Source organism: Colobus angolensis, unplaced genomic scaffold, assembly GCF_000951035.1.
Source record: "Colobus angolensis palliatus isolate OR3802 unplaced genomic scaffold, Cang.pa_1.0 Scaffold113, whole genome shotgun sequence".
Taxonomy (NCBI): domain Eukaryota; kingdom Metazoa; phylum Chordata; class Mammalia; order Primates; family Cercopithecidae; genus Colobus; species Colobus angolensis.
Window position 1 is genome coordinate 3,430,964 of NW_012112364.1, and position 27,918 is coordinate 3,458,881.

The window sequence follows — 27,918 nt, forward strand, 5'->3', positions numbered from 1 at the left end:
CTCGTGATCCGCCCGTCTCGGCCTCCCAAAGTGCTGGGATTACAGGCGTGAGCCACCGCGCCCGGCCCTCTCAGTCCATTTCTAACCCGACTGCTTCACTGCCTCAGAGCTGCCACTCTCGACCAGGGCCCCATTGGCTTTCCCTGGTTATTAAAATCGTTTCCTAGTAGGTGTCTCTGCTGCCCGTGTCTGTGCTCTTCACACACATCCATAGCCAGCCTGTGTTTGGGCAGTTCATCTGATCAAGGCCGCGTCCTTATTTTTTTGGAGATGGAGTTTCACTCTTGTTGCGCAGGCTGGAGTGCAATGGCATGATCTCGGCTCACTGCAACCTCCACCTCCCAGGTTCAAGCGATTCTCCTGCCTCAGCCTCTTGAGTAGCTGGGATTACAGGCACGTACCACCATGCCTGGCTAATCTCGTATTTTCAGGAGAGACGGGGGTTTCTTCATGTTGGTCAGGCTGGTCTCGAACTGACCTCAGGTCCAGCTGCTGTCCTGATCTGCCCGCCTCGGCCTCCCAAAGTGCTGGGATTACAGGAGTTGAGCCACCGTGCCTGGGCTGTCTCCTTTTTTGACACCTTCTCCTGCTACCCATCCTTTGCTCACTCTGTTTTAGCCACGCTGGCCTCCTGGCTGTTCTTTGAACACCTCAGCCACATTCCTGCCTCAGGGCTTTGGCACTTGCCGCACCCTCTGCCTGCACTGCTGTGTGTGGACATCCTTGTGACCGCCTCTCTCATTTTCTTCAGGTTTCCTTCATGTTAACTCAGCAAGAGAACCCCTCATATTATCGCAGCAGGATAAGCCCTCACGTACAGTTCCACCCTCCCATTCTGATATTTCCTAAACTACTTCCTTGCTTTGTTTCTCTTTAATGCTGCTAATATTCCATGTACTTACTTACTTTCTTTATTATCATCTGTCTTCCTTTAGAATGTAAGAAGCTGCATGGGAATAAGATTTTTTTTTTTTTTTTTGAGACAAGGTCTCCTCTCTGTTGTCCAGGCTGAAGTTGAGAGACAGAGTCTCTCTCTGTTGCCCAGGCGATCACGGCTCCACGCAACCTTGAATTCCTGGACTCAGGCCTGCCTCAGCCTCCCAGTGTTGGGATTACAGGCGTAAGCCACTGTGCCCAGCTAGAATGTTTGTTTTTTTCACTGTGGTTTCTTCACTACCTTGTAGAATGCCTGATTCATCATAGGCACCCAGTGAATGCTTGTTGGATGAGTGCTTTGGTGTGTGGATTGGCTGTTATTTCAGGCCTCTGGATTGAAGATGAATTCACCGGGACTAGCAGTTACTAGCCTGTCAGCAGGTTCTGTGCATCACTGCACCAAGATGGTCTCCTTAGGTGATAATATATTTGGTCATTGTAGGAAAGAAATTGCAGACTTTGAACAACAGAAAGCAAAAGAATTAGCTCGAATAGAAGAGTTTAAAAAGGAGGAGATGAGGAAGCTACAAAAGGAACGTAAAGTTTTTGAAAAGTATTCTACAGCTGCAAGAACTTTTCCAGATAAAAAGGAACGTGAAGAAATACAGGTATGCTAGTTCTTTATGTTATATTCATGTAAGTTAGTAAAGGTGACAATCTTGTAAGAATCTCAGTTATTTCTTATGTCAAAGCAAAACTGTATCAATCCATCATTCATTCATTCAGCAAATAATCTGTCTGAGACAGTGCATCAGGAATGTCTTCTGTAGTCTGAGTTTTAAAGAGTAGAAGATAACAGTTCTTTCCTTACTAGTAAAGGCTTCCTAGAAAAGACTGTGATAATGTCATAGATGGATTAACAAGCCCGGAGCTGGACATTCGCCGGCACAATGTTGTGTTAATCTTTTTTGACCTACCACACACCAAATACTGTGAGTCCTGTTCGTTTACCATAATTTACGACCATAAATAACCAGGTCTTTAATTCTAAAACTTATAAACTGATAGGCCAGATTATCAGTCCTGTTAATTTCATAGTTAGAAATGGACATGTTAAAACTATAAACCTTCTAAAAAAAAATAGGTGAATCTATTTACAACATTGGCATATGCGGAGATTTCTAAGAGAAGACACAACCAACTATAAAAGAAAAAATGGATATATTGGACTTCATCAAAGTTAAGACTTATCAAAAGAGAAATTTTAAATGGCTCTCCATTGCTTCTGCATAAAATGGAAACTCACCTTCCACTGTCTGTATTTTAATTACTAGCATTTTTGAGTTCCATCGTTTGCTTTCTTCCTGTCTCGTGTAGCCATCCTGATCTGCACACCTACACTTTGAGTTATTGAACAGCACGGTGCTCAGGGTCTTTAATTCTCTCTTAATTTTTGTGGGAAGAAATGTACTATTATGTTTTGGTTAATACTTAGCTTATTAAATCTAATATGTTAGATGTTGGCAATATTAAAACTTTTATTTCAAAAGGTAATATAAGTATATTATCATTCGAAAGTTACAAAAAGATGTGTGGTGAAATTTCTACCTCACCCTTGCCCTGGCCACCTATTCAGTTGTTTTTTGAAAATAATTTTTTATTATGGAAAATTTCAAAAATACATAAAAGTAGCAAGAACAGAGTGAATTTTCCCATATTTCACCAGTGATCATTTTGTCTTTCTAATTTCATCTCTCTCCCCTCGTACTCTTTTTTGGCTTTTTAATCTGGAATTTAAAAAGTGAAATCCCAGACATCTGCTCATTTCACCTATACATAGTCTAGTATGTTTCTCTGAGAAAGACACCTTTAAAAAAATAAGACTGTTGACTGGGGGCGGTGGCTTACTCCTATAATCCCAGCACTTTGGGAGCCGAGGCAGGCAGATGGCTTGTGGTCAGGAGTTTGAGACCAGCCTGGCCAGCATGGCAAATCTCCGTCTCTACAAAAAATGCAAAAAAATTAGCCAGGTGTGGTGGTGTGCCTGTAGTCCCAGGTACGTGGGAGGCTGAGGCAGGAGAACCACTTGAACCCGGGAGGAGGTGGTTGCAGTGAGCCAAGATCATGCTCCTGCACTCCAACCTGGGTGACAGAGTGAGACTCCGTCCACTGGGGGGCGGGGGGGGAGGGGAATTATACCTTTGTCACACCTATAACAAAATTTATAGTATCAATGAATACTTAGTCCATATTCAGATTTTCCAATTGCTTGGTATCTTTACAGTTGATTTGTTTGCATTGTAATTCACCTCTCTTGAGGCAGCCAGTGTTATCAATCTCATATCTTTCCAGAGAAATTCTTAGAAAGTACATATATATATTCATGGTGTTTTTTTAAAACATTAATGATAGTCTATTGAAATCATGATGTGTCTTAACAGAACATCTTTATTTTTTGTTTTATTATTGTATAGAATTGTAATATGTACCATAATTTACTCACCTAAGCACTATGTATTGCTGTTCTTTTTCTGTTTACAAGAATCCAAGAAGGGCTGTACTGAATAACTTTGTGCATATATGACCTCTCACAATCATTCTCCCACTTATTCATTCAGCACATGGCTACTGAGGACCTGCTGTGTAGCAGGCATGTGCTGGGAATGCAGCAGTGAACAAAACCAATCAATCCCTGTCCTCATGTAGCTTATGTCCTGGAGTCTATCTCTAGGATGGATTCCTACAAGTGAGATACTGAGGTTAAAGGTATGTACATTGATACAAATTGCCAGATTATCCCTCCGTAAACATCATGCCACTAGTTCAGTTTTATTTTTTATTCAACATTAGTTCAGTTTTATTTTTTATTTTTATTTTTTGAGACACTCTGTAGCCCAGACTGGAGTACAGGGGCTAAATTTGAGCTCACTGCAACTTCCATCTCTGTGGTTCAAGCGATTCTCCTGCCTCAGCCCCTCAAGTGGCTGGGATTATAGGTGCCCACCACCATGGCTGGCTAATTAATTTTTAGTCCTACTGGCAATTCTTAGAGGTTTTTTTGTTCTCTACTTGATAGGTAAGAGGTTAAAAATTGATATTAAACTTAATTGAATTTCTTTTAAACAATCTGAATTACAGTTACAAATTCAGTACGGCTGTTTTTGGTGAACAAGCCATATACTTGAAACAGTAGTTATCACAAATTCTGCTGTCAGAAAACTTAACTAAATTAAAAACCATAGCCTATTCTAAAATACATGATGGGTTTGTCATTTCATTTTTCTTTCTGGATCTCCTAGAATTAGAGATATTTTAAATACGTTGTTATGTTATGAAAATCTTACCAGATCCAAAGGGAAAAAATAACCTCCTTAGATCACCCAAGGTTATGAGACTGATTTTTTCCTTCTCTTCTTTCTCATAGCTCTGATCCTGACTGCTTCTTCCAAGGTGATTCAAACCAGAGCAAACACACTTCTTTTTGTTGTTGTACTTTGTTAGGTGAATAACGTGGGTTTTCTTTTCTTGCAACTTGGTGCCTTTCCCTCACACGATGTGTCCTCTGATTCTCAGGCTCTGCAGTCCAGGCTGCTAGCTCTTATCCCTGTGTGGCTATTTCCATTTAAATTAATTAGAGGTAAATTGAAAAGTCAGCTTCTCATTCCCATTAGCTACGTTTCCAGGACTTAGTAGCCACCTGTGGCTGGCTGGTGGCTGCCACACTGCGCCACGCAGGACTGGGCACGTCCTCACTGCTGGCAGCTCTGGGCTGTGCCCATCAAGGGGCTTGTTGGGTGGTGAGGGGCTGGGCTGGTGAGTTGCCTTCCCTTGAGCTCGCCTTTGTTGGTTTATATGATTTCTGGTGTTGATTGAAGTTTTGGAACCTGTTCATACTTGGTTATCATGTGTGGCCCTGGGTATTCATTGTTTCTTGCTGGTTTTGGTGCAGTTCCTTTTCTTCCTTACACTGTTTGGCTTATTCATAGCTCCCCATATTTACCATTCTCTCTACTTCTGTGCAAAAATATACTTTAAAAACAGATATATACTTCATAGAAAAACAAACCTATGTTTATTGATACTCTATTAAACATCAAAAAATTAAGGGGAGGGCATATTTAACCTTCCTTTACATTATAGTTATGTTAAAAAATATTAACTATTTTATTTTGGGTATTCTTTCAGTAAATTTATTGAGAACCCTTTATGTACTAGATGCTTGTCATCATTGAGGAATCGATGATGAGTTAGCCATTTCTGCCCTCCTGGAATTTACAGTCGTCGTTACTGAGGCATAGCTTTTCACACAGGTTATTTTAATTAATTATAAAATTTCCAGTTTGATATTTAAGTGGACCCAACTTGACCAGTGGGGGAGCCCCTTTAAATCCATGGCTCCCTTGCCACTTAGCACTGCCCTTGGTGTTTTGAGAGCACTGCTTTCTGGAACAACGGGTTATTTAAGACTATTTAGTTTTGGCTTTCTTTCCTTTTTCTTTTTTCTTTTCTGTTTTTTTTTTTTTTTTTGAAACAGTCTCGCTGTGTCACCCAGGGTGGAGTGCAGTGGTGCTATCTATTTGCCTCCCGGGTTCACGACATTCTTCTACCTCAGCCTCCTGAGTAGCTGGGACTACAGGTGCCCGCCACCACTCCCGGCTGTGTGTGTGTGTGTGTGTTTAGTAGAGACGGGGTTTCATCATGTCAGCCAGGATGGTCTCCATCTCCTGACCTCGTGATCCGCCGGTCTCCGCCTCCCAAAGTGCTGGGATTACAGGGGTGAGCCACCGCGCCCGGCCGTGGCTTTCTTTTTTAAACCTGCTCTGGTCTGGCATCCACTGCGCTGCAAGGAGCGGGGCTCCGCTGGGGCTGCTGTGAGTGTAGAGCCTGTGGAGGTTGACAGCCTTCTGCAGGTCCGGAGTTGGGGTCTTCCTGGCCTTGGCTCCTGCCCTTTCTTCCCGTTTTCACGGCGCAGGCTCTCAGCTGTGCCCACCGGGGCCTGGCCAGCAGGACGTGGAGCCCCTGCAGGGTGTGGTGACGCTGGGGGACCTCGAGAGTTCTCGGCCACGCCTCTTGAGCTTCCGCGCTGTGCTGGAAGTCTGCTCCCCAGCCGCGGACCCCACCCGCCAGCCAGGCCTGCTGGCTTCACCCCGCAGGTCGTTTCCTGCTGCCCCTTTCTCCTCCCGGCTCCTGTCCCATCTGTCTGGGTCTGGACCCTCACCAGTCCCCCAGCCTAGGGGCTCCCTTCTCTTCCTCTCCCCGCTCCCCGGGGTCTCCGCTGGCTGGCTGCGGCCTCTCCCTCCCTCTGCACCCCGAGGGCGTCTCATCCTCCACCCAGTCCATCCCCGTGTCCAGCCCACGGAGCCCACTCTCCACCTCCACCTTCTGTCTCCACCACCTTCTGTCTCCACCGCGCGTTCTGCCCCCAGCCTTCCTGTCTTTACTGCCTGCTGGCATTTCTTTAAATAAACTCACTCAACCCCACAGCCCTATCTGTGTTTTCCTTTGCAGCAAAACTTGAAAGCCTTGCCCGTATTCACTGTGCCTGGATCTCCAGACGTCACCAGCTGTTTTGCCACACGCCCTGTGGCGTGGCCTCTGGTCATTCTATCGCACTGACACGGCCCCTGGCGAGTCCTGGTACCCACCCCGACCACGAACCCCAGGCCTCGTCGGCAGTCATCTGCCAGTGTCCATCCTGCTGCCATCCTCCCCTGTGCTTGGGCCAGAGGCCTCGAATCATTCTCGAGGCTTCTCTTGCTCTTCCACTCCATGCTGCTCTGACAGAAAGTCCACTCAGATTCCAGATGCCACCTCCGGGTTAATGACTTGGCCTCTGCTCTCACCCAGTCCCTGTGGCGTCGCTCCAGGTGACAGCGGATCCCCTCCGCTCAGACACCTCCATGTGCCTCTGCCTGCCTTCCTCTAAGAGCCTCAGTCCCTATGTGATTGGGCCTCTTTTCCCCTTCCTGTCCCTGGCCAGTCCTCCTGCCACCTGCGCTGGTCCCTTTCAGTGCTGGCACCGTGCCAGGCACCCTCCTGTTGCTTCCCACACGCGCTGCCTCCCCCAGCTCTGTTCAGTGACACCCAGCTTATGTCATGCTGTCTCCCTACACAGCCTTGTCGCCTCACCTTCCCTGGCTACTCTCCCGTCACCCCCTCACCTGCCCCGGCCACCCTCCCATCACCCTCCTACTGTCTCTGGCAGAGTGAGCCTCATGAGGTGGAGCTTTGTTCTTAGTATTGCAAGGGCCTGTGACAGTGCCTGATAACAGATATTTTGTAAATATTAATTGCTCTTGAATTCTGCATCCATTTAGACTTACATTTTACCAGTTTAGTATGAAATCCATCTTCCTGCATGATAAAAATGCTTACCAGAAAGTTTTCATTTATTGGTCATAATCCATCTCACAAATGGGAAACCTGATGTTCATGGAGGTCGTGGACCTTGTTTTAAGCTTTCAAGTCGGAAAACTCAGATGTGAACCTTGATGTCACCCAATCCAAAGTCCACGCCCTCTGTGGTGGGGCCCGGATGTCCTCCCCGTCCTCACCAGGCCGCCGTGTGGCTGCCGCAGGGGTTACTGGGTGCAGGGCATGGGCCGGGCCACGCCCGCTGCCTCGGCACTCATGGGCTTCGGTGCCCTGCTCCTTCCTTGGCTCGCAGTCAGTCGCTATCACTTGCACGTGATCTCAAATTGCTTCTAGACATTTCCAGCGGATTCTTCCCTTATTTTAGTCTATCTAAAACAACTCATTTTTTTGAAATTTATTTCTTCTCATGAGTTTCAGATAGTTTTCAGGGCAGGTAGGTTTGACTTTGGAATCTTTTATTCTTTAGCTCTACTCTTCCTTCACTTATTCATGAGTTCCTGTTGCATTTCTTCTTTTCCGGATCTCCCCCGTGGATCCCTTTCAGTTAATAGCTCAGGTGAGGTCTTTCCTACCTCATGGCAGTTCTCTGCTGTTAGCTCCCACATGCTGCCTTCCTTCCTTTCTCCTGGCTCTGGAATTAGGTTTGCTGATGGTCTGTGGTGAGACTCTGATCCCCTCCTCCCGCCGCTGAAAACTGCAGTGGTCTTAGAACGTCGTCTGCTGACTAAGCCTTCCCTTTCTGGCTGGCTACTCTGTTTCATTGCTGGGTGTCTATTCTTCTGCTGTCTTAATTCTGGTAATGTAGTAATGCCTTTTTTTTTTTTTTTTTTTGAGAGACTTTAAAACAGCAAATAGCAGATTTACGGGAAGATTTGAAAAGAAAGGAAACCAAATGGTCGAGTACCCACGGCCGTCTCAGAAGCCAGATAGAAATGTTAGTCAGAGAGAACACAGACCTCAGGGAAGAAATAAAAGTGATGGAAAGATTCCGACTGGATGCCTGGAAAAGAGCAGAAGCCATAGAGAGCAGCCTTGAGGTGGAGAAGAAGGACAAGCTCGTGGTAGGCGGGGAGGCCGGTGGGTTGTGTCAGGCCGGGGGCGCTTCAGTATCTGAGCATTCAAATTCATAGAGTCAGAAAGTAGAATGGGGGCTGCCAGGGGCTGGGGGCAATGGGGAGTGACTGTGAACGTGGACAGTTTCCATCTTGTAAGGTGAAAAGCGTCCTGGAGCTGGATGGAGGGTGATGGTTACAGTGTACCGCAGAGATCCTTAATGCCACTGAAGTGTGCACCTAAACATGCCGAAGACGGTGAATTTTATGTGATACCTATTTTACCCCAACTCAAAAGATTGTCCAAGCGTTGCTATAAACGGGCACTTGGCAGACTCATTTCTCTAATTCCTGTGGAGGAGGTTCGCTACAGTAGGCAGATCATCTCTGTTAAAACAGACCAGGGGAGATTTTGGCCGAGAGTTGCATGCATATGACCCTTTTTAATCAAGTAGTTGGTCTTTCATCTATGTGAACAACCACGGTGTGCCAGGCACTGCATTAGGCGCTTGGGGTACAGCAGTAAACAGACAAAATTCCTTGCCCTTATGAAGCTTACATTCCAGTGGTGGAAGAAAGACTGTAATAGGTCAAATAATAAAACGTGTGGTGTGTGAGATGGTGACGAGACCTTAGGAGAAGCAGGGCGGTGGAGTGGCGTCACCGTCTGGGTGGGACGGCCTGGGAAGCGCGTGTGAGGAGTGGCTGGGTGGCCGCCCGAGCCTGCAGAGGAGCCCCAGGCTGCAGCCGCGCCTGAGTGGACCTGGGACGGGGCAATCGGAGTATGGGCGAGGCGCGGTGGGCCAGCCCCTGGGGTGGGATGGGACAGTGGGCGGTGGATGGGATTCCTAACAGATGGCAGCATGCACCTGGACATTTTTTGAGTGAGTGGGAGTCTGGAGGGCTCTGAATAAACGGTGGCCGGGCCTCTTACTTTACCTCAGACTGCTGTAGACCAGGAACAGGTGGAAGGGAGCACGGGCAACACCAGGAACGCAGTAGGGCTTGGGGGACTGGGTGGCAGTGGCGGGTGGAGAGCAGCAGACTGTGTTTGTTGTTCAGCTGTGTGTGTGGTTGGTGGTGACATCAAGGAAGGAGTCAGGAATGGCCTCAACTTAGTTTTGCGTTTTGGTCTCACGAAGGTCCCACTGACTAGGAGAAACTGCAAGAAGGGAGCACATGGCCACCAGGAACTCAGGCTTGGACAGGGGAAACTGAAATGCCTACGACACACACGGGGGATCCGACTAGGCAGCTGCACACGGCAGCACAGGCTCCGGGTGGGATGTGTGATACAGCACGGGGCAGGGCAGGGCAGCAGGGCTGTGGGCAGGCAGGGAGGGGTGGGTGGGTGAGCAACCAGAGAGCAGGAGGCCAGGAGGCCGTGTTGGTGTCCTGAGAACAAGTGAAGAAAAGGCTGCAAGGAGGAGAGTGGCCACCTGTGTCGGGTGTGGCAGCAACTCAGAGGAGGACAGAAACCGGCCATGGGGTTTACCAGGTAGGAGGAGCTGTGGGCCTTGAGAAGGTCTGTTTCCCTGGAGTGTTGAAGAGGAAAGTCTGATTGGCTGGGAGCAGATAACAGCTTTGTAGTTTTGCAGTAAATTAAGGACATGAGGATAGTGGCCATAGGGAAAATGTTTTGTTTTTAAGATGGTAAAATTAACAGGTGTTTGTGTATTGGTTGGACTGATTCAGTGGAGAGGAAGATACTGATGCAGGAGGAAGTGGAAGAATTGCAGAAGCACCATACTTGGCGAAGTGAGAGGAGCTGGGTCCAGGCAGGGAGTGGAGGGCAGGCTGTGGCCAGGCAATGGTCTTCATGCCCAGAGGCGGGAGGTGCAGGCACAGCCCGGGCTTCTGTGAGGGCGGAGGTGGCAGGAGGGGAGGAGATCCAGAAAGCCAGAGGTCATCTGTGTGAACAAAAGCAGAGGCTGGGGTAATAATAGAGTGATTCGTGGCTGTACCTGGGCCCACCTGGGTCAGAGACTGAAATTTTAAAACGAGGATTGCACGTATGTTGTTCTTAGCTTGTGGTCATCCACGTGAATGCCACCAAGTGAGCAGAGGGAGGGAAGCTAACAGTGTGTGTGACAAGAGTGCCTGCTGCAGAGCATACTTTAGCTGCAAGAGGACAGTGTGGGCCCGGAGGCTTTCAGGACATGGCAAGCACTGGGGATCGAGGACCCGCAGGGCCATGTCTGTCGGCTGTGAGCGTGGTCAGGGGCAGGGAATTAACAGAATGAGCTGCAAAGACGGGAGAGTAGTGAGAAAGTAGCATTATTCTCCTCGCCGGCCCCTACCTTTTAGTGTGAAAGCTTCCCAAAATGGAGAATAGGTGAAGGAATAGTACAATTAACACCTTGGTACCCGCTTGGATTCAACCACTAGGAATATTTTGCCAGTTTTGCCTGTTTCACTGAACCATTTGAAGGTAGTTGTAGGAATCATGGCATCTCACCCCTAAATGCTTTAGCATTTTATTAAATTACATTAACTTTTGAAGAGACCAGGCTGATTATTTTCTAGAATGTCCCACCTTCTGGATTTCTGTAAGTAGAATGCCTTGAAATTAATAATTTTGTGGTTATTGATAATTGCAGATGTTGATAGTATTGATAATGACAAGTTCTAGGGTTGACCACTGGGCTGTGGAGCTGAGGTAGGACACCAAGAAGGACAGCACTGGAAGCACCATCTCCTGGCAGGGAGGGACCTGGTGGGCGCTGGGGCAAGTAGTAATGGGGCTTGATTTGGCCAGAAATGGAGGTGGGATGCAGAGAGGACTCACCCCACCTCATCCTCACAGGGAGCGCTCGGTGGTGGTCTCAGGGAGAGCTGGGCTCAGCTGGACTGTCCTGGGGGGGTGTGAGTGGGGAGCACCCAGGAGAGGCTTTGTCCTCGAACACCATGAGCGGAGGGGCCTGTGGGCTCGTCTGCTCTGTAATGGTCGGAGGAGATGGTTCAGGTGACCTTGCCTGCTGTGTCCTCACTTGAATGAATGTTTGTAAAAAGGAGCGTGTGTGCGCGTGCGTGCGCGCACGTGAGTGTAGTGATTCCTAAATAACAGCTTGTTTTGGCCTATTGTATAAATGGAAATACGAATAAACAAAACCCACAGCGTTCTCATCACTAGCTCAGTTTTACTAGTTTCACTTAGTGTATTAATAGACTAACAGTCATTTTCAATAAAAAATTCTCTTACTCTATAGAACACATCTGTTCGATTTCAAAACAATCAGATTTCTTCAGGAACCCAGATAGAAAAGTACAAGAAAAATTATCTTCCAATGCAAGGTAAGAGGCTGCATGATCTTTTTATAAAACATTTCAGAATGTAAAGAACAAACAGTTTATACCCAACTGAATAAAACATTGTAAATGTAATTGAAGCTCCTGTGCATCATCTTACTCCCCCAGTTAATTTCTGCCCTGATAATGGCCCCTGCTTATTTTTTAAAAATTCTTTTACCATGTTGTGTTCATAAATTGATATACTGGTTTAGCATCCCAAGTCTGAAACTTTCTGAGGGCAAAAAAGCATGATGCTCAAAGGAAACATTCATTGGAACATTCTGAATGTGGATTAGGGATGCTCAACCAGTAAGTATTTGCAAATATTTCAAAACTTGGAAAAAAAAAAAGTGGAGATCTGCAACACTGTTCGCAAGCATTCTGGGTAAGGGACACTCCCCCTGTGGTATTGTTTCATACCCTGTATGTCCTTCTGCAATTTCTCTCTCAATATCGTATGACTTACCCATCTGAACACATCAAACCTCCAGTGGATTGATTTTAATAGCTGTATAGATGGCACTGGATACTGCTGCAGTTCAGCATTCCTGCTGGTGGGCAGTTAGGTTTGCATGCTAATGAGTAGGGCTGCAGAGCGTGTCTTGATCCTGTGGCTTCTCTAGGATACATGTGAAGAGGAAGATGCCGGGCCATGTCAGCTGGAGGTTTTCCCTTTGCTCTGCACCATGGTCATACCTGTTCTTTACTGTCAGCAGAGTATGCTCTTCATACTTGCAAACACTTGATCTGGCCAGACTTTACAATTTTGGCCAGTTGATGTTAAATGATGGTTCATTCCGTAAGCTAGTAAGGCCCTGTGAGCATTTCTTACATTTAGTCAGCATTTGAGGTTCCCCTTTTGTGAACTGCCTGTTCCTTTGTCCATTTAAAAATTTGGATGTGTGTGTGTGTTTTCTCCTTACAAAGTTAATTAATTAATCTGCATACTAATCCTTTGTCAGTTACAAGGACTGCTAATATTTTCTCCCAATCTGGGTTCAGTTTTTCAGTTTGTGTTTTTTAATGTTTTTCCTTGTAATGTTGACTTTACCAGTCTTTTAAAATAGGTTTCGGTTTTCATGACTTTAATTCTTCTCAGTCCTCAGGCCGTAAGTACACCGTTTTCTTCTGTGCGCTTTTGCATTCACATCTGAGTTTTTAATCTGGAATTTTAAAAAATTATTTTCGTGAAATAAATTTAGAAAAGATATATGCAATTTGACAATTACAAAGCAAATACTTGGGTTACCACCACCTGCTTAAAGACAGATTAGTGGCAGCCCAGAACTGCCCTCCATGGAGTCCATGGCTTTTCTTTATGGCATACTCATTTTCTCGTGCTCTGCTTTATTGCGCCCTCAGATACTGTGGTTTTTTACAAATGGAAGATTTGTAGCAACTCTGCACTGAGCAAGTCTGTTGGTGCCATTTTCCAATAGCATGTGCTCACTTTGGTAGTACACATTAGCAGTCCCCAGCCTTTTTGGCTTCAGGGACCAGTTCTGTGGAAGATAATTTTTGCTTGGACTGGGGGAAGGGGGATGGTTTTGGGATGATTCAGCACATTAAATTTATTGTGCACTTTAATTCTAATATTATTACATTGTAACATATAATGAAATAATTACATGACTCACCATAACGTAGAATCGGGGGGAGCCCTGAGCCTGTTTTCCTGCAATTAGACGGCCCCATCTGGGGGTGATGGGAGACAGTGACAGATCATCAGGCATTAGATTCTCACAAGGAGTGCGCAACCTGGATCCCTCGCACATGCAGTTCACTCGCATATGCAGTTCACAGTAGGGTTCTTGCTCCTGCGAGAATCTAATGCCGCTGCTGATCTGACAGAAGGAGGCGCTCAGGTGGTGATGCGAGTGATGGGGAGCTGTGTAAATACAGGTGAAGCTTTGCTGGCTCGCCCACCCACTGCTCGTCTCCTGCTATGTGGCCCAGTTCCTACAGGCCCCAGACCAGTATATGGCGGGGCTTGGCAAGGCCCCTGGTGTAAGTGGTGTATTTATAACCTACATACATTGCAAATCAGTATCTTCTCCTAGTTCACGGCTTGTCTTTTTGCTCTTTACAGTATCTTTTGATGAACCTAAATTCTTAAAGTAGTTCACTTTCAGCTTTTCCCTTTGGGCCGTGCTTCTTCGTTCTTTCCCTCTCTTGGGGTCATAAACATCCCTTCCCTAGTACCTACCCAGCTATTCCAGCACTGTATACCCCCTAGCTTCCTCTGTCCCCACTTTCCAAGGTGGGTTCACACAGTCCTCTAGACAGTGTGCTTCATCTGGAGCCTGTCCATGCCCACGGTCACCTCTCCTTACCCTGCCCAGTTGGTAGATACTTTGGGGGTTCCAGTTAAAGTTAGTTCATGTTCAGCCTTGAGAAGAATTAAATTTCATATATACTGGCTTTGCAGCCTGGTTCTGCCTTTTATTAGTTGACAACTTTGGCAGGTTATTTAACCACTTAGCCTTGGTTTTCTCGCCTATAAAATGGGAATATTATTCTAGTCTTTTCTGTAGAGGTAGTTATGAGAAATGATGTCACACAGCTTTAGTCATAGTTAACTTTGCACACACAACCTCTTGGGGTGAAGCTTGACATTCTTGTGTCATCCCAAACAGAGCACTCCTGCTGTCCCCCAGAGCCTTGTCTGCCATCTGCCCCTTGGCTCAAGCCCAAACACCTGTGTACTCTGAGTACTTGTTCTGTATCCTTCACCATCCACTCCCAGCAGTCCCCAGACTGATCCTTCGGATGTTATTTTCTGGATCTGTTACACTGAATTATGAAATTGCTGATGTGTGGCAGTTTGGGACCTATAGATCAGTCATGTCCCGTGGTGCCCGTGGTGTAATGGAACCATTCCTGTCTCACAGGCACAGCACAGCCGCCTCACACGCCCAGCAGCTTGTTGGCTGACCGTCTGCCTCCGCTCTCCTCCTTCAGGCCATTCTCCTGTTAACATCCAGCTCTGTTTGTTACACTTTTTAACATGTAGGTCAGATTTTGGCACTTGCTCGAGACCCTTCCAAGTTGAGTGTTTACAATATGAATTGGCACATAGGATGAAAATACTGGCACTTCAGTGTATTTTGAGAGATTCACCTCACTTTGGTGGTGGTGGAGGTGTGTTTATTTTGTAATGTATGTGTTGCTGGTACAGTATGTGATTGGTGTGCTGGTCGTACTAGAAAAAGTTTACACCACAGCCACAAGGGCATTTATGTTTTAACTAAATACCCAGTTATTTGGTGAAGCCAAATTCCACAGGTGTTAGATGCCTTTTATCTGCACCTTACGCCTTGTGATTGTCTCTGAAATACATTTGGGTCTGTCTGTCAGGCTGTTTGATCACCTGTCTCTTCCCCAGGATTGTAAACTCTGAGAACAGATACTGTCTTCTTGGACATCTAGGACTTGACTTGAGTAGCTGTGTCAGAGAACTACAAATTAGTAAAGAAAAACATTAAGACATCCTTAACTAATGGATAAAGGACAGCAGTTCACGGGATATGAACTAAGGAAATGTTTGATCATACTGGTAAAATTTTCAATTAACTGTTAAATCTAACTCTGACAATTTTATTCTAATAGGCAATCCACCTCGAAGATGCAAGTCGGCACCTCCTCGTGATTTAGGCAATTCGGATAAGGGACAAGTAAATCTGTTTTTATATATTCAAACATACATTACAGAGGCTTGAAATCAATTTGTGAATAGACTTAAGTTTCTAAGCCATATGTAAAAGAGAGTTTTTACTAGACATTATAAATGTTATATTTTGTAAACACTAGTATCAGAATCTGGCTTTGGAAGTAAGAGGAGGTTTTAGCTGCTAAAATGTCTTGTGCTTACAGGCTGCCTCTCCCAGGGAGCCACTTGAACCACTGAACTTCCCAGATCCTGAATATAAAGAGGAAGACCACAACATACAGGGAGAAATCAGTCATCCTGATGGAAAGGTTAAAATTTTTTTTGAAATAATGAATTCTAAAAAAAATAAACATTGGTTAAAATAGTTGAAACACATAGAATCTAAAATAAGGGCTCTCTGGATAACTTGCCTTTAGATGCCGTTTCTCATTCAGAGATTCAGCAAAAGAAGGCATACAATCTCCGTGTGATTTTTGTTCTTACTCCAAAGCCTTTGTAATCCTTGGCACTTCTTAAAAGCTTCAGTTCATTCTAGGTCTTCCCTTCTTGCCTCCTTTCTTACACTGATCCTGAGTCAGGGGCCTCTCTCCCCGTCTCCAGCCAACACAGTTTTATTCTTATGCTTAGGAAAGTTTCTTAGTGGGAAAACTGCCTGGGGGTTCCAGCTAAAGGGAATGAGGAGGAAAGGGATATATACAGGTTAGAGGTGATGAGGGAATTTTTCCCTCAGGTTTATGGAAAATTTACTTTTAAAATACCCTAAACTGGTCCATTTCTATTGAAATTACAGGGTTAGAGTTCACTGCTTATCCTTGAGGAGTGACAGAAGGACAAAGAGCAACAGTCAAAAGTAGTAGTTAGACTTTCCTGTACGTCTACTGTAGGGTAACAAATCATTGATAAGGGAAGGTTTTCTTTTTTAGATGAATTCCAGCTAATACATGGAAAAGCAACGAGAAAATTGGAAAATCACGAGTTTGCTACTTCTGACGAAATAAAGGATCTTCTGAGGGAATGTTTTACATTTTATTACAAAAAAATTCAAAGTAGGCAGTTGGGAGGAGAATTAGGCATATTTTGGTCAAGAGAAAAATCTTCCTTAGGTGACAATCTTGTGTTTTTTTTAGGTGGAAAAGGTTTATAAGAATGGGTGTCGTGTTATACTGTTTCCCAATGGAACTCGGAAGGAAGTGAGTGCAGATGGGAAGACCGTCACCGTGACTTTCTTTAATGGTGACGTGAAGCAGGTCATGCCAGACCAGAGAGTGGTATGTTTCCAGAGGCGTTCTCCTCCATAGCTTACCCAGCTCGGGAGAAAAGGCAGACTGACTGTGTGTCTTTACAGATCTACTACTACGCAGCTGCCCAGACCACTCACACGACGCACCCGGAGGGACTGGAAGTCTTACATTTCTCAAGTGGACAAATAGGTACAAACTTGTTTCACCCTCTCATTAAATTCTTCCCTTCCTTCGAAAAATATTTATTGTAACTTTTTAAACAGAAAAACATTTCCCAGATGGAAGAAAAGAAATCACGTTTCCTGACCAGACTGTTAAAAACTTATTTCCTGATGGACAAGAAGAAAGCATTTTCCCAGATGGTACAATTGTCAGAGTACAACGGTATGACACCATTATGTTCACAGAAAAACCACTCAGTGTGACAGCTGTTCACTGTGCTCAGAAGGTGCCCCAGCCTTGCATTTCTGTTGAGCCTTGCATTTCTGTTGACACACGACATCCATATTAGAGGGGTTCAGTTTGAAGGAATGTCAAGCAGTCAACTTGATGTGAATTATTTTTCACATTCTGCTTTTTCGTTCCATTCTTTCAAAACAGATTTTAAGTTTGATCATGCCCTTTCCCAGGAATGGCTCTCTTCCCCACCTGATACAGAGCAAGCACTCAGATGGTTTTTAAATGTATGAAAGAAGGGCCCATTTTAATATAACAACCAAGAGGAAGAACACAAGTTAAAAAAAAAAATCCCTAAGCATTTTGTGGTGAAAATATAAATGATTAAAACAAGCTTTTAATAGGTACATGTAAATGCTAATCTGATAATTGGAACTATCACCATGAAGCAGAACCACTGCTGCCAGAATCAAAAGACTACTTTTCAATAGTTTTACCTGTTGCCTATTTTCTATTTTTTTAAAGAAATTCTATTTTAAATTTTACAGTGATGGCAACAAACTCATAGAGTTTAATAATGGCCAAAGAGAACTACATACTGCCCAGTTCAAGAGACGGGAATACCCAGATGGCACTGTTAAAACCGTATATGCAAACGGTCATCAAGAAACGAAGTACAGATCTGGTAGGATAAGAGTTAAGGACAAGGAGGGTAATGTGCTAATGGACACGGAGCTGTGACGATCCCTGTGTGATCATGGAGTAACAGTAACTGATTTTTTCTTGTTAAAAAAATGTACATTTATTGTGGATTCTGTTTAATTTATTTTGTATGTGTGGGGAAAAGATTGGATTCTAAAATAAATGTTTATCCTGTGGTATCTTCATTTTTATATTGTTTGAAATGCAATGATAGCTCTCATTTATAATTCACCTGCCCTGTCTTTCAACAGACTAAGGAAAGCATTTTTACTCTTTAGAAACTTGTGTACAGGTTTTTACAATAAGTGGGTGTGTTTATTGGTTAGAAATGGCTATAAAAACCAAGAAGTATAGGAAGTACATTACATAGATGTCCCACAGGCACATCAGCCATAGAGCACTGGACTTGCACAGAAAGTGTACTCAAGGAGTAAACACGTCTCTGTAGCCAAAATATTACTATGTTCAGTTAGTACCAAAATTAAAGCATTTGATCTACTACAGAGGTTCATTAATTATAATAGAATGGGGCGTTACCACTGGATGAATATAAATAGGTCACACGCAACAAGTAGTCATCATAGTGAGGAGAAAACAGTTACAACAAGGCAGACACTGTGATGTCTCAAAATGGGAAACCTGCGAGTGGAGGGAGCATGAACGACGACTAGCCGGTGTTAACCCATGGACCACCACTACCTTCATGTTATCACAGTGAGATTACTGTAGCCTCATGGAGGCAAGGTGTCCCTGAAGGATGGGCAAGTCACCTACTTGTAAACTTATATAATAATTACAGATTGGTCTAGATAGACCTTACCTGTCACATATACCATGAATCAGGTTTTGTTAATGAAATCTATCAATTCCAGGTGACTTAAAAACAATATGAAAATGAAACTTTTCAAAGAAAGTACATATATATATATATGTATGTATGCATGTATATAATCTATCTCAGAAGAGGTAAGGATTTTTAAATGAAACATAAAAGCAAAAACCTTAAAGGAAAACATTGGTAGGCCAGGCATGGTGGCTCATGCCTGTAATCCCAGCACTTTGGGAGGCAAAGGTTGGCAGATCACTTGAGGTCAGGAGTTCAAGACCGGCCTGGCCAACATGGTGAAACCCTGTCTCTACTAAAAATACAAGAATTAACTGGGTGTGATGGTGCATGCCTGTAATCCCAGCTACTTGGGAGGTAGGACAATAGCTTGAACCCGGGAGGCGGAGGTTGCAGGGAGCTGAGACCATGCCACTGCACTCCAGTCTGGGTGAGAGACTCTTGTCTCAAAGAGTCTCTTTGTCTTGTCGCTAAATGAGTGAACATTTCTGTCAAATGATATTATAAAACGGGAAAGGCAAGCCCCAGACTTGAAGACATACAACTGATCAGGGATGATTAGAATACATCGTTTCTACAAATCAGTAAGAGAACTGCAAATAATTCAATAGAAAAATAGACAAAATATGAACAAGCAATAAACAAGTGACAGAATGGTCACTAGCTAATAAACCAGTGAATGCATATGCAACGAGATACGCAGTGAGATACCTTTTCTTACTAATACCACTGTCGGGCAAAAGTCTGGCGACACCAAGTGCTGACAAGGAACTCAGACAACCAGTGGTGGGATAAATTGGTGGAATTACTGTTGAGAAAGCAAAAAAGCAGTCGGAAAGTAATTGTAAAAGTACAAAAGTAACCCCATGACCCAGCAAATTCCATCACTATGTATATGTACTAGAAAACTGCTCATGTATACAAGGCTCCTAAAGGAATATTTATGAGAAAAAAACTGGTAATGGAGTATCAGGATAAATTACGTGCACGGAGGAAAAGTGAAGAGTGACACATACCAACATGGATAAATAGCAAACAAAATAGAAAATAAAAGATTGTGTGACAGCAGATACATTAAAAAATACACAAAGCAATACCATATCATTTATGGATGCATTCATATGTAGTAAAATTACAAAGACCTTTATATGAATGATAAAACACCATAACAGTACTATTTACCTCTTAATATGGTTTGGCTGTGTTCCCACCCCAAATCTCCAACTGGAATCCCCACGTGTTGGAGGAGGGACCTCGTGGGAGGTGATTAGATCATGGGGGTGGTTTCCCCAGGCTGTTCTCATGAATAATGAGTTCTGACAAGATCTGATGGTTTTATAAGGGGCGTTTCCCCCCTTTGCTTTGCATTTCTCCCTCCTGCCACCTTGTGAAGAAGGGTGATTTGCTTCCCCTTCAGCTTCTGCCATGTTTGTAAGTTTCCTGAGGCCTCCCCAGCCATGTGTATCTGAGAGTCAATTAAACCTCTTTCCTTTCTCAATTACCCAGTTGCAGGCAGTTCTTTCTATCAGTGTAAGAACATAGTAACTAATACACTTCTACAGAAGGCAGGGAGAATGTGCTTGGGAGCAGCTTTTTCGTACTAATGTCTTACTACTTAAGCTGAATCATTAGGTATAAAATGAACTAAATTTTTTTCATGTAAATTATGGTAAAATAAAACAAGCAAATGTTTGAAAGCAAACATTTATTAACTTTTTTTTTCCACACAATTCCTAACAGCTCGATATGTAAAACTGAGGAGAGGTAAAGCACTATTGCTGAACAAGTTAAGAAAATTAAGCCTGAAATAGTCTAAATGTAAGACATAGTCTAAACATAACAGAAAACTTTCTTCTAAGCTTCTACAGATGCTCTGCACTGTATACCTGAAAAACAAAATGTGTTATTTTAAACCTTTGCTTAATGTACATGTGCAAGTCTAGCTGAATCATTCCTTATGGACAAGATAAAAAAGTCAGCTGGCTACCCATGTACTTTAGTAACTTAGTATGAGGATGGTGGCTGCTCAGTAGTTGTGTGCGCTTTACTTACAGTGCCCACTCTCCTGCTGTCCCCATGTACCCTGGTACTGTGGGCGTCATGACAGCCCATCCAAGCATCCTTACAGATAGGGGGCCTCTTTGATACTAGTGCTGACTACGTGAGAAGGCCTATGAAGAAATCTGGAAGAGATTCTTGTGGAGCGTTGCTGTCATTCCTTTGAGAAATCAAGGAAATTCCATGGATGCTTTCCTGATCAATCTGGCATTAATCTCCACTAGTCCCATGCCTTATGCTATGAACAGAACAAGAGCTTACACTTACGCACTTATCCGTCTTTGTCTGCAAGCCCCATCTCTACCAACGGCACATGAACTGGATGCTGCTTGTCGTCATACAGTGTCACTATCTGTTCTGGCGCCGGAGCCTAAAATGGAAAGATACCGTTGTCAAAAACACAGTAACGTCTTTGCTGCCTTTTCCCTCACGTCCGGCCGCTCACACAGGTGGAAAAGGCGCTCGTTCTCTCAGCGGCCTACTGATCATTTATACTCTATGCTTCCAAAAGCATCTGTGGTGGTTTCTTGCAAAACCCCATTCTTTCCATTCTTCTGCTCTATTTCAGTTCCTTCTCACAAGGTTTTCCTGAATGAAGCCAGGGGCTTTGCCACCACCATCCCTTGTTACAGGTCATTTGCATTCCACACAGAGCGTTATACCTTTATGCATCGACTGACAGGGATGGTTAATAGTAGCCGTTAACTTCGCTGGATTGAGGGATGCCTCGATGGCTGGTGAAGCATTTCTAGGTGTGTCTGAGGGTGTTTTCAGAGGAGACCTGTGCTCAATCAGTGGACAGAGGAAGACCCACTCTCTGTGTGGGCAAGGGACATCCAGTTGGCTGGGAGACAAAGGCAGAAAGGGGGTTCTCTGCTCTCCTTTCCTTCCTGAGTAGGGGGCACCTTTTCTCCTCCCCTCGGACATCAGCCTCCACATTCTTTGGCTTTTGGACTGCAGGACTTGCACCAGTGGCCTCCCAGGGGCTCTTTGGCCTCGGACTAGCGGCTGCATTGTCAGCTTCCCTAGTTCTGAGGCCTCCAGACTGACCCAGGTTACCAGCTTCTCCGGTTCTCCAGCTTGCAGACAGCCTGTCACAGGACTTCACCTTTGACTGTGGGAGCCAATTCCCTTCATAAATCCTCTCATGTATCTATGGTTCTGATTATCCTTATATACTCACAAAATTCTGAATATTAGAGAAGTGAAAAAAATACGTATCTATAAGAAATACTTGCCCTGTCTGTATTTTCACTGGGTTGAGAGAAGCCCTGGATGAGCTAGTCATACCACTCTGCACATGCAATAGCATATATACAGATATTTTCAAAAAAGCACTTTCCAGGACCCATGCTGACTGACTATGAGCTCATTTGTGTCATAGCCAGTGTGTCAGGAATCACAAAGGAGGGAAGCAGGTTGAGCTGCACACCGGCAGTGAGGACTAGGTGAACTGAACGTCATGTCACACGTTCCCATCTAAGGGGCTGTTCTACACTTTCAGCTGACTGCCATTTCAGGGGGATGGGGAGACCCAGGATTCCTAGTTTTTAGAATATCTAATCAGGGCCAGAAATACAGACTTTTTGGGTAAGATTTCCAATTTTAAAACACTATGCTAAATAAAACAAGGTACAGGCGAGATTCTGTCTGTAGGCTACTGTGACATGCTGAGCCTCAGAACAAGAAAACATTTACATGAAACAGTCTGGAGTTTTTTAGTTGACCTTTTGATGCAGGTTCTACTATATCAAATAATTCAAAAGTAGTACAATTATGAGATTAGTACAATTAGTACAATTCAAGCCTTTCTATAATGACCAGAACTACCATTCTTTCCCACTCTTCTTTTAGGATGCAGGTGAAATGCCACGTTCCTGTTTTACTTATTCAATTAAATACTTGAGTGGCTTCTAAGCAGCAGCTCAAACACCCTTTCCTGACCTCTTCAGATGCAAATAATCATTTCTTCTTACACTTCCCCCACCCACAAAGTTAGCTATAGCTCTGTTACAGTACTTATTTCATTCAACCTCACACTAATTGTTTGCATATTTGTTTCCCCATTCTAAGTTAATTATGGGATACTCATCTTCAGCATTTTATTAATTACATGAATGATATTTTATACCACCACAGGGGTCAGCAGTTTGTTAAACTAAGACATTTTAACAAGCCTTAAAATTAAGCTTTATATGTATCTATAAAGCTACACATATAAACTATAGCCTATATAGCTTTGTATGCTTTAGTATACTCTTGCATGTAGACACTGCATAGAAACAAACACTTGACAAAGTGTGGACACAGAAGTAGCTTTACAGTAACTGGCTAGTCGAGACGCTTACCATGGACACAGCATACAGCTGTTTTCCTTGAAGGCAGTCTATCATAGCCCACAGTGCCTCCATGCTCCATTTGGGACAATATGGTATTCTCGTCTCCCCCAGATCCCTTAAGGGAGGTTTAAACCCTGCCAAGAGAACCTTTATGGCTCGAGCTGGATACCGCATAAGATGAGGAGGAATTTGGCACAGTCTGTCACAAAAGAAATTCTTGAATTAAAATTCTCTTCCAGCTGAAACTATACAATTCGTACAAGAAAACATAGGGGAAAAGCTTTGTAACACTGGATTTTGCAGTGATTTTTTTGGATACGACCGCAAAAGCACAGGAAGTGAGAAAAATCAGATAAAATGGCCTTCCTAAAAAATAAACTTCTGTGTATCAAAGGATACGAGAGAGCAAAAAGGCAACCTACAGAATGGGAGAAAACGTATACAAACATGGACATTAAAGATCTACAAATGACCAACGAGCACGACAGGATGTTCGACATCACTAATCGTGAGGGAAATGCAAATCAAATCCAAAGTGAGATTCCACCTCACACCTACTAGATGACGACTATAAAACAACCAAATCACAAGTGCTGGTGAGGAGTGCAGGAACTGGAACCTTTGTGCACTCTTAGAATGTAAAATGGTGCAGCCACTGTGGGAAATAGCAGGGAGGTTCCTCAAAAATTAAGGATAGACCGTATGATCCAGCAGTTCCATTTCTGGGTATATACCCAAAATAATTGAAAGAAAGTACTCAAAGAGATAAATGTATACCCACGTTCATAGAAGCATTATTCACAAGAGCCAAAAGTGGGGAGCAACCCAAGTTCCACCTTCCAGGGAAGGGATAAATAAGATGCAGTATACACTGTATGAGGGGGCTTCAAAAAGTTCATGGAAAGATGAAATTAAGATGAAAATAAACAATGTAAACTTTATTTCTCAACATAAGTTCCATCAAGACCATGACACATTTGTAAGCTATGATAACAGCCCTTTAGTCCATCCCTTAAGAACTGAGGGTCCTGGGAATATAACCATGTCAATGTGATCTTTCTTACATTATTAACTGGAGAAAAATGGGTACCCTTTAAATACTTTTTAAGATTAGGAAACAAAAAACAATCTAGAAAGGGCCAAATCAGGACTGTAAAGTGGATGCCTAATGATTTAGGTAAAACTCTTGCAAAATCACCCTTGTTTGATGAGAGGAATGAGCAGGAGCACTGTGGTGGTGAAGGACTCTCTGGTGAAGCCTTCCCAGGCGTTTTCCTGCTAAAGCTTTGGCCAACTTTCTCAAACACTCACAAGAAGATGATGTTGTCATTCTTTGGCTTTCCAGAAAGCCGGCAAGCAAAATGCCTTCGGCATCCAAAAAAAAAAAAAAAAAAAAACAAACAAATGGTTGCCATGACCTTTGCTCTTGACCGGTCCATTTTTGACATGACCACTTTCGCCTCTTGTTTTCACTGTGCTCTGCCTTCAGGATCACACTGGTAAAGTCATGTTTCATCTGCAATTGCAGTTCTTTGAAGAAATGCTTCAGGGTCCTTATCTTGCTTGTCTACAATTTCCATTGAAAGCTCTGCTCCTATCTGCAGCTGATCTGGGTCCAACAGGTTTGGTACCCACTGAGTGGAGAGTTTCCTCAACTCTTTCAGTCAGCATTGTATAAGCTGAACCAACTGAAATGTCTTTGGTGTTGGCTATTATTTCTGCTGTTGTCAGTCCTCTTCAATTAGGGCATGAACAAGGTTAATTTTTTTTCCTCACAAATTGATGTGGAAGGACTACTGCTATGGGCTTCATCTTCAACACCATCTTATCCCTTCATAAAACAAGTTATCCATTTGTAAACTGCTTTCTTTGGGGCACTGTTTCCATAAAGTTTTTATAAAGCAAAAATGGTATCACCATTCCTCCACCCAAGCTTCACCATACATTTGATGTTTGTTGTTTCAATCTGAGCAGAATACATGTTGCACTTTTCCTTTTCAGTGCCTCAAACAAGATCCTGTTCAGACATTTTAGAACAAGTTAGCACAATTTTGGTGAAAAAATTTTGAAATCCATGCAGTTTTTTCATAGTATGCATTTTCCATGAACTTTTTGAAGACCCCTCATATATATAATGGAATATTATTCAGCCTTAGAAGTAAATTCTGACACATGCTACAATATGGATGAATCTTTAAAAATTATGCTATTGAAATAAGCCAACACAAAAGGACAAATACTGTATGAATTTACTTATATGAGGTACCAAGAAAGGCAAGTTCAGAGACAGGAGAGCATGGGTTACTAGGGACTAGGTGAGAATGGACTATGATCTTACTATTTAATAGGTACAGGGTTTCTGTTTGGAATAACAAAATTGTTCTGGAAATGGAAAGTGGTGACAGTTGTATAACCTTGTGAATGTATTTAATGCCAGTTATTACACTTAAAAATAGCGAAAATGGGATTACAGGTGGCTCACGCCTGTAATCCCAGCACTTTGGGAGGCTGAGGCGGGAAGATCACCTGAGGTCAGGAGTTCGAGACCAGCCTGGCCAACATGGCGAAACCCCGTCTCTACTAAAAATACAAAAACATCAGCTGGGATGGTGGCAGGCACCTGTAATTCCAGCTACTAGGGAGGCTGAGGCAGGAGAATCGCTTGAACCTGGGAGGCGGAGGTTGCAGGGAGCCAAGATTGCGTCACTGCACTCCAGCCTGGGCGACAGAGCAAGACTCCATCTCAGAAAAAAAAAAAGTTAAAATGGTAAATTTTATGTATACTTTAACTCGATAAAAATTCCTAATTTACAAACAGCCTTAAAATAACCCTTTTTCTTTTAAAAGAGGCAAAATATTCTCAATAAGAAAACTATTAAAAAAAAAAAAAAGAAACCTAATTCAACACCCCGACATTTATTTTTAACCTGTTTAATGTCAGCTTTGCAGTTGATCCATAATCAACAAATTGTACTAGGATAGATAAAGGATTAAATTCTTTAATGGAAACAATCTTCGCTCTATACCATAAGCCATCATCATATTCTGCAAGGCAAGGCATTTCTGGAAAGACAGAAAAAGGGAAAAAGTCATATTGTCTTTTATTAAATATTTTTAATCCAAAGGAAATCAGCATATCAAAGGGCTACCTGCACCCCATGTTTGTTGCAGCACTATTCACAATAGCCAAGATATGGAATCAACCCAGGTGTCCATCAACAGATGAATGGATAAAGAAAATGTGCTGATTATATACACAATGGAATACTATTCGGCCATAAAAAGGAATGGAATCCTGTTATTTGCAGTAACATAGATGGATCATCATATTAACTAAGATAAGACAAGCACAGAAAGACAAGTATCGCATGTTCTCACTCATATGAGAGCTAAAAAAGTGCATCTCATGAAGATAACAAGTAGATTAATGGTTACATGAGGCCATGAAAGGCAAATACACATGTGTTTGGGGTTGGGGGATGAAGAAGGTTGGTTGATAGGTACAAACATATAGTTGGAAGGAATAAGTTCCAATATTTGATAGCAGAGTAAAGTACCTAGTTCACAACAATGGATTGTGTATTTCAGATTCACCAGAAGTCTTGAAATGTTCCCAACATAGAAGTAACTGCTCCAGGTGATGAATACCCTACTGTCCTGATAATTACGCACTCTATGCATGCAATATCACATGTACCCCATAAATATATACAATTATGTATCAAAAATGTTTAATACAGAAAAGTACAAAGAAGAAAATGTAACAAATATACGCTCACCATCCAGAATTAAACATTAAACAGTTGGCCTTATGTTGGCTTCTCTTTTTCTGTTCGTATTTTGTAAGCCTTTGTTCACTAATTCCTAAGGATTAAGCTTCAAATAAAGGCACTTCTCCCATTCTGAGTTGCTAGTTCTTGTATTGCTAAGGCTTATTAGTTCATATTGCCACTGCCCCAACTTCTGATACTCCCCTAGTCTCTTTTAGAGTGGGCCATCATCTTTGGCAAAGGATGATAAATATTTGCTATCCCTGCCTTCCATTCTGTCCTCCCATTCATTTGCTATGGGACCACCAGAATTACATTTTTTTAAATGCAATTACACATTGCTCTTATTTAAAATTCTTTAATGGTACACCTTAACTGCCTGTAATATCAAGTCCTTACTACAATTTACAGGCTTCTGCAGTTGTTTGTTCTCCCAAACAACTTCTACCACATTTCCTCAATGAGTTACCTAAACAGGATTACTTAAAATTTTGATCCCTCTATTTAGCTTATGACTGTCCCCCTCATCTAGAGTGTGTTCCTGAGCCCTTCTTTTTTATGGTGTTTATCATAAACATCAAGAAAACATTGGGACAGTTTTTAGGGTATTCATTGCCTTGAGCAGTTATCATTCTTCTTTCAAAGCCCAGCTCCAACATGACCAACAAAGCCCTAACAACTGATCACTGCTTTCCCTCTGACTCTACGGCATTACACACACTCCTTTAAGAGGAGCTAGTCTTTTCATACTCTGCTTGGTTTATCTGTCTCTTCTCTGCTCAGAGCACTCGTTCTTGAGTGCAGAACTGTTGTATTCCTAACATGGTACCTGACACAAGCTCAGTAAAAAAAAAGTGTACTAATGAGTGCTAGGCTTGAGTTAAACCGTGGAAAAATTAGTACGGTATACACTTCCCTTTGTACATCCTTAGATTTCAGAGTGATGGCATGTGCCTCAGTTTCCTATCTTATTCTACTTCCTTATGTCATATGCTTTTTATGTAATTTCACAAAGAATTCTACTTGTGGGCAAGTGACATTGAAATACATGACTAATGAATAAAGATTTTTATTTCAAGTGATTTTAATTAAAGAGTTATAGACAATTTCTTTCATATATAAATTCATCAGGGTCAGGAACGGAGGCTCATGCCTGTAATCCGAGCACTTTGGGAGGCCGAGGTGGGCAGATCACCTGAGGTCAGGAGTACGAGACCAGTCTGACCAACATGGAGAAACCCCATCTCTACTAAAAACACAAAATTAGCCAGGCGAGGTGGTGCATGCCTGTAATCCCAGCTACT

General features: G+C 43.2%; 2 protein-coding genes across 5 annotated transcripts in view; one reads left to right on the plus strand and one right to left on the minus strand.

Moving 5' to 3' along the window:
- CENPJ (centromere protein J) overlaps positions 1-18,515 on the plus strand; it is a 43,023-nt gene extending 24,508 nt beyond the window's left edge. The window contains exons 9-18 of one of the 3 annotated variants that reach the window (XR_001003633.1): positions 1,379-1,544; positions 8,088-8,312; positions 11,513-11,597; positions 14,486-14,607; positions 15,204-15,268; positions 15,468-15,572; positions 16,392-16,532; positions 16,610-16,694; positions 16,769-16,889; positions 17,450-18,515. Coding sequence is in view for 1 of the 3 variants with exons in the window: in XM_011958665.1 (XP_011814055.1) it covers positions 1,379-1,544; positions 8,088-8,312; positions 11,513-11,597; positions 15,204-15,268; positions 15,468-15,572; positions 16,392-16,532; positions 16,610-16,694; positions 16,769-16,889; positions 17,450-17,642 (1,186 nt within the window). In the remaining 2 variants the exon portion in view is untranslated. The remainder of the gene's footprint in view (positions 1-1,378; positions 1,545-8,087; positions 8,313-11,512; positions 11,598-14,485; positions 14,608-15,203; positions 15,269-15,467; positions 15,573-16,391; positions 16,533-16,609; positions 16,695-16,768; positions 16,890-17,449) is intronic. The other 2 variants (XM_011958665.1, XR_001003634.1) reach the window with 2 other exon arrangements.
- A 1,627-nt stretch (positions 18,516-20,142) lies between these two features.
- Positions 20,143-27,918, minus strand: part of RNF17 (ring finger protein 17) — a 114,861-nt gene continuing 107,085 nt past the window's right edge. For both annotated transcript variants that reach the window (XM_011958692.1, XM_011958684.1), the window contains exons 33-36: positions 25,772-25,907; positions 22,854-23,043; positions 20,767-20,875; positions 20,143-20,333 (exon numbers count right to left, since the gene is read on the minus strand). In XM_011958692.1, coding sequence (XP_011814082.1) covers positions 20,777-20,875; positions 22,854-23,043; positions 25,772-25,907 — 425 coding nt within the window. In that variant the 3' untranslated portion in view covers positions 20,143-20,333; positions 20,767-20,776. The remainder of the gene's footprint in view (positions 20,334-20,766; positions 20,876-22,853; positions 23,044-25,771; positions 25,908-27,918) is intronic.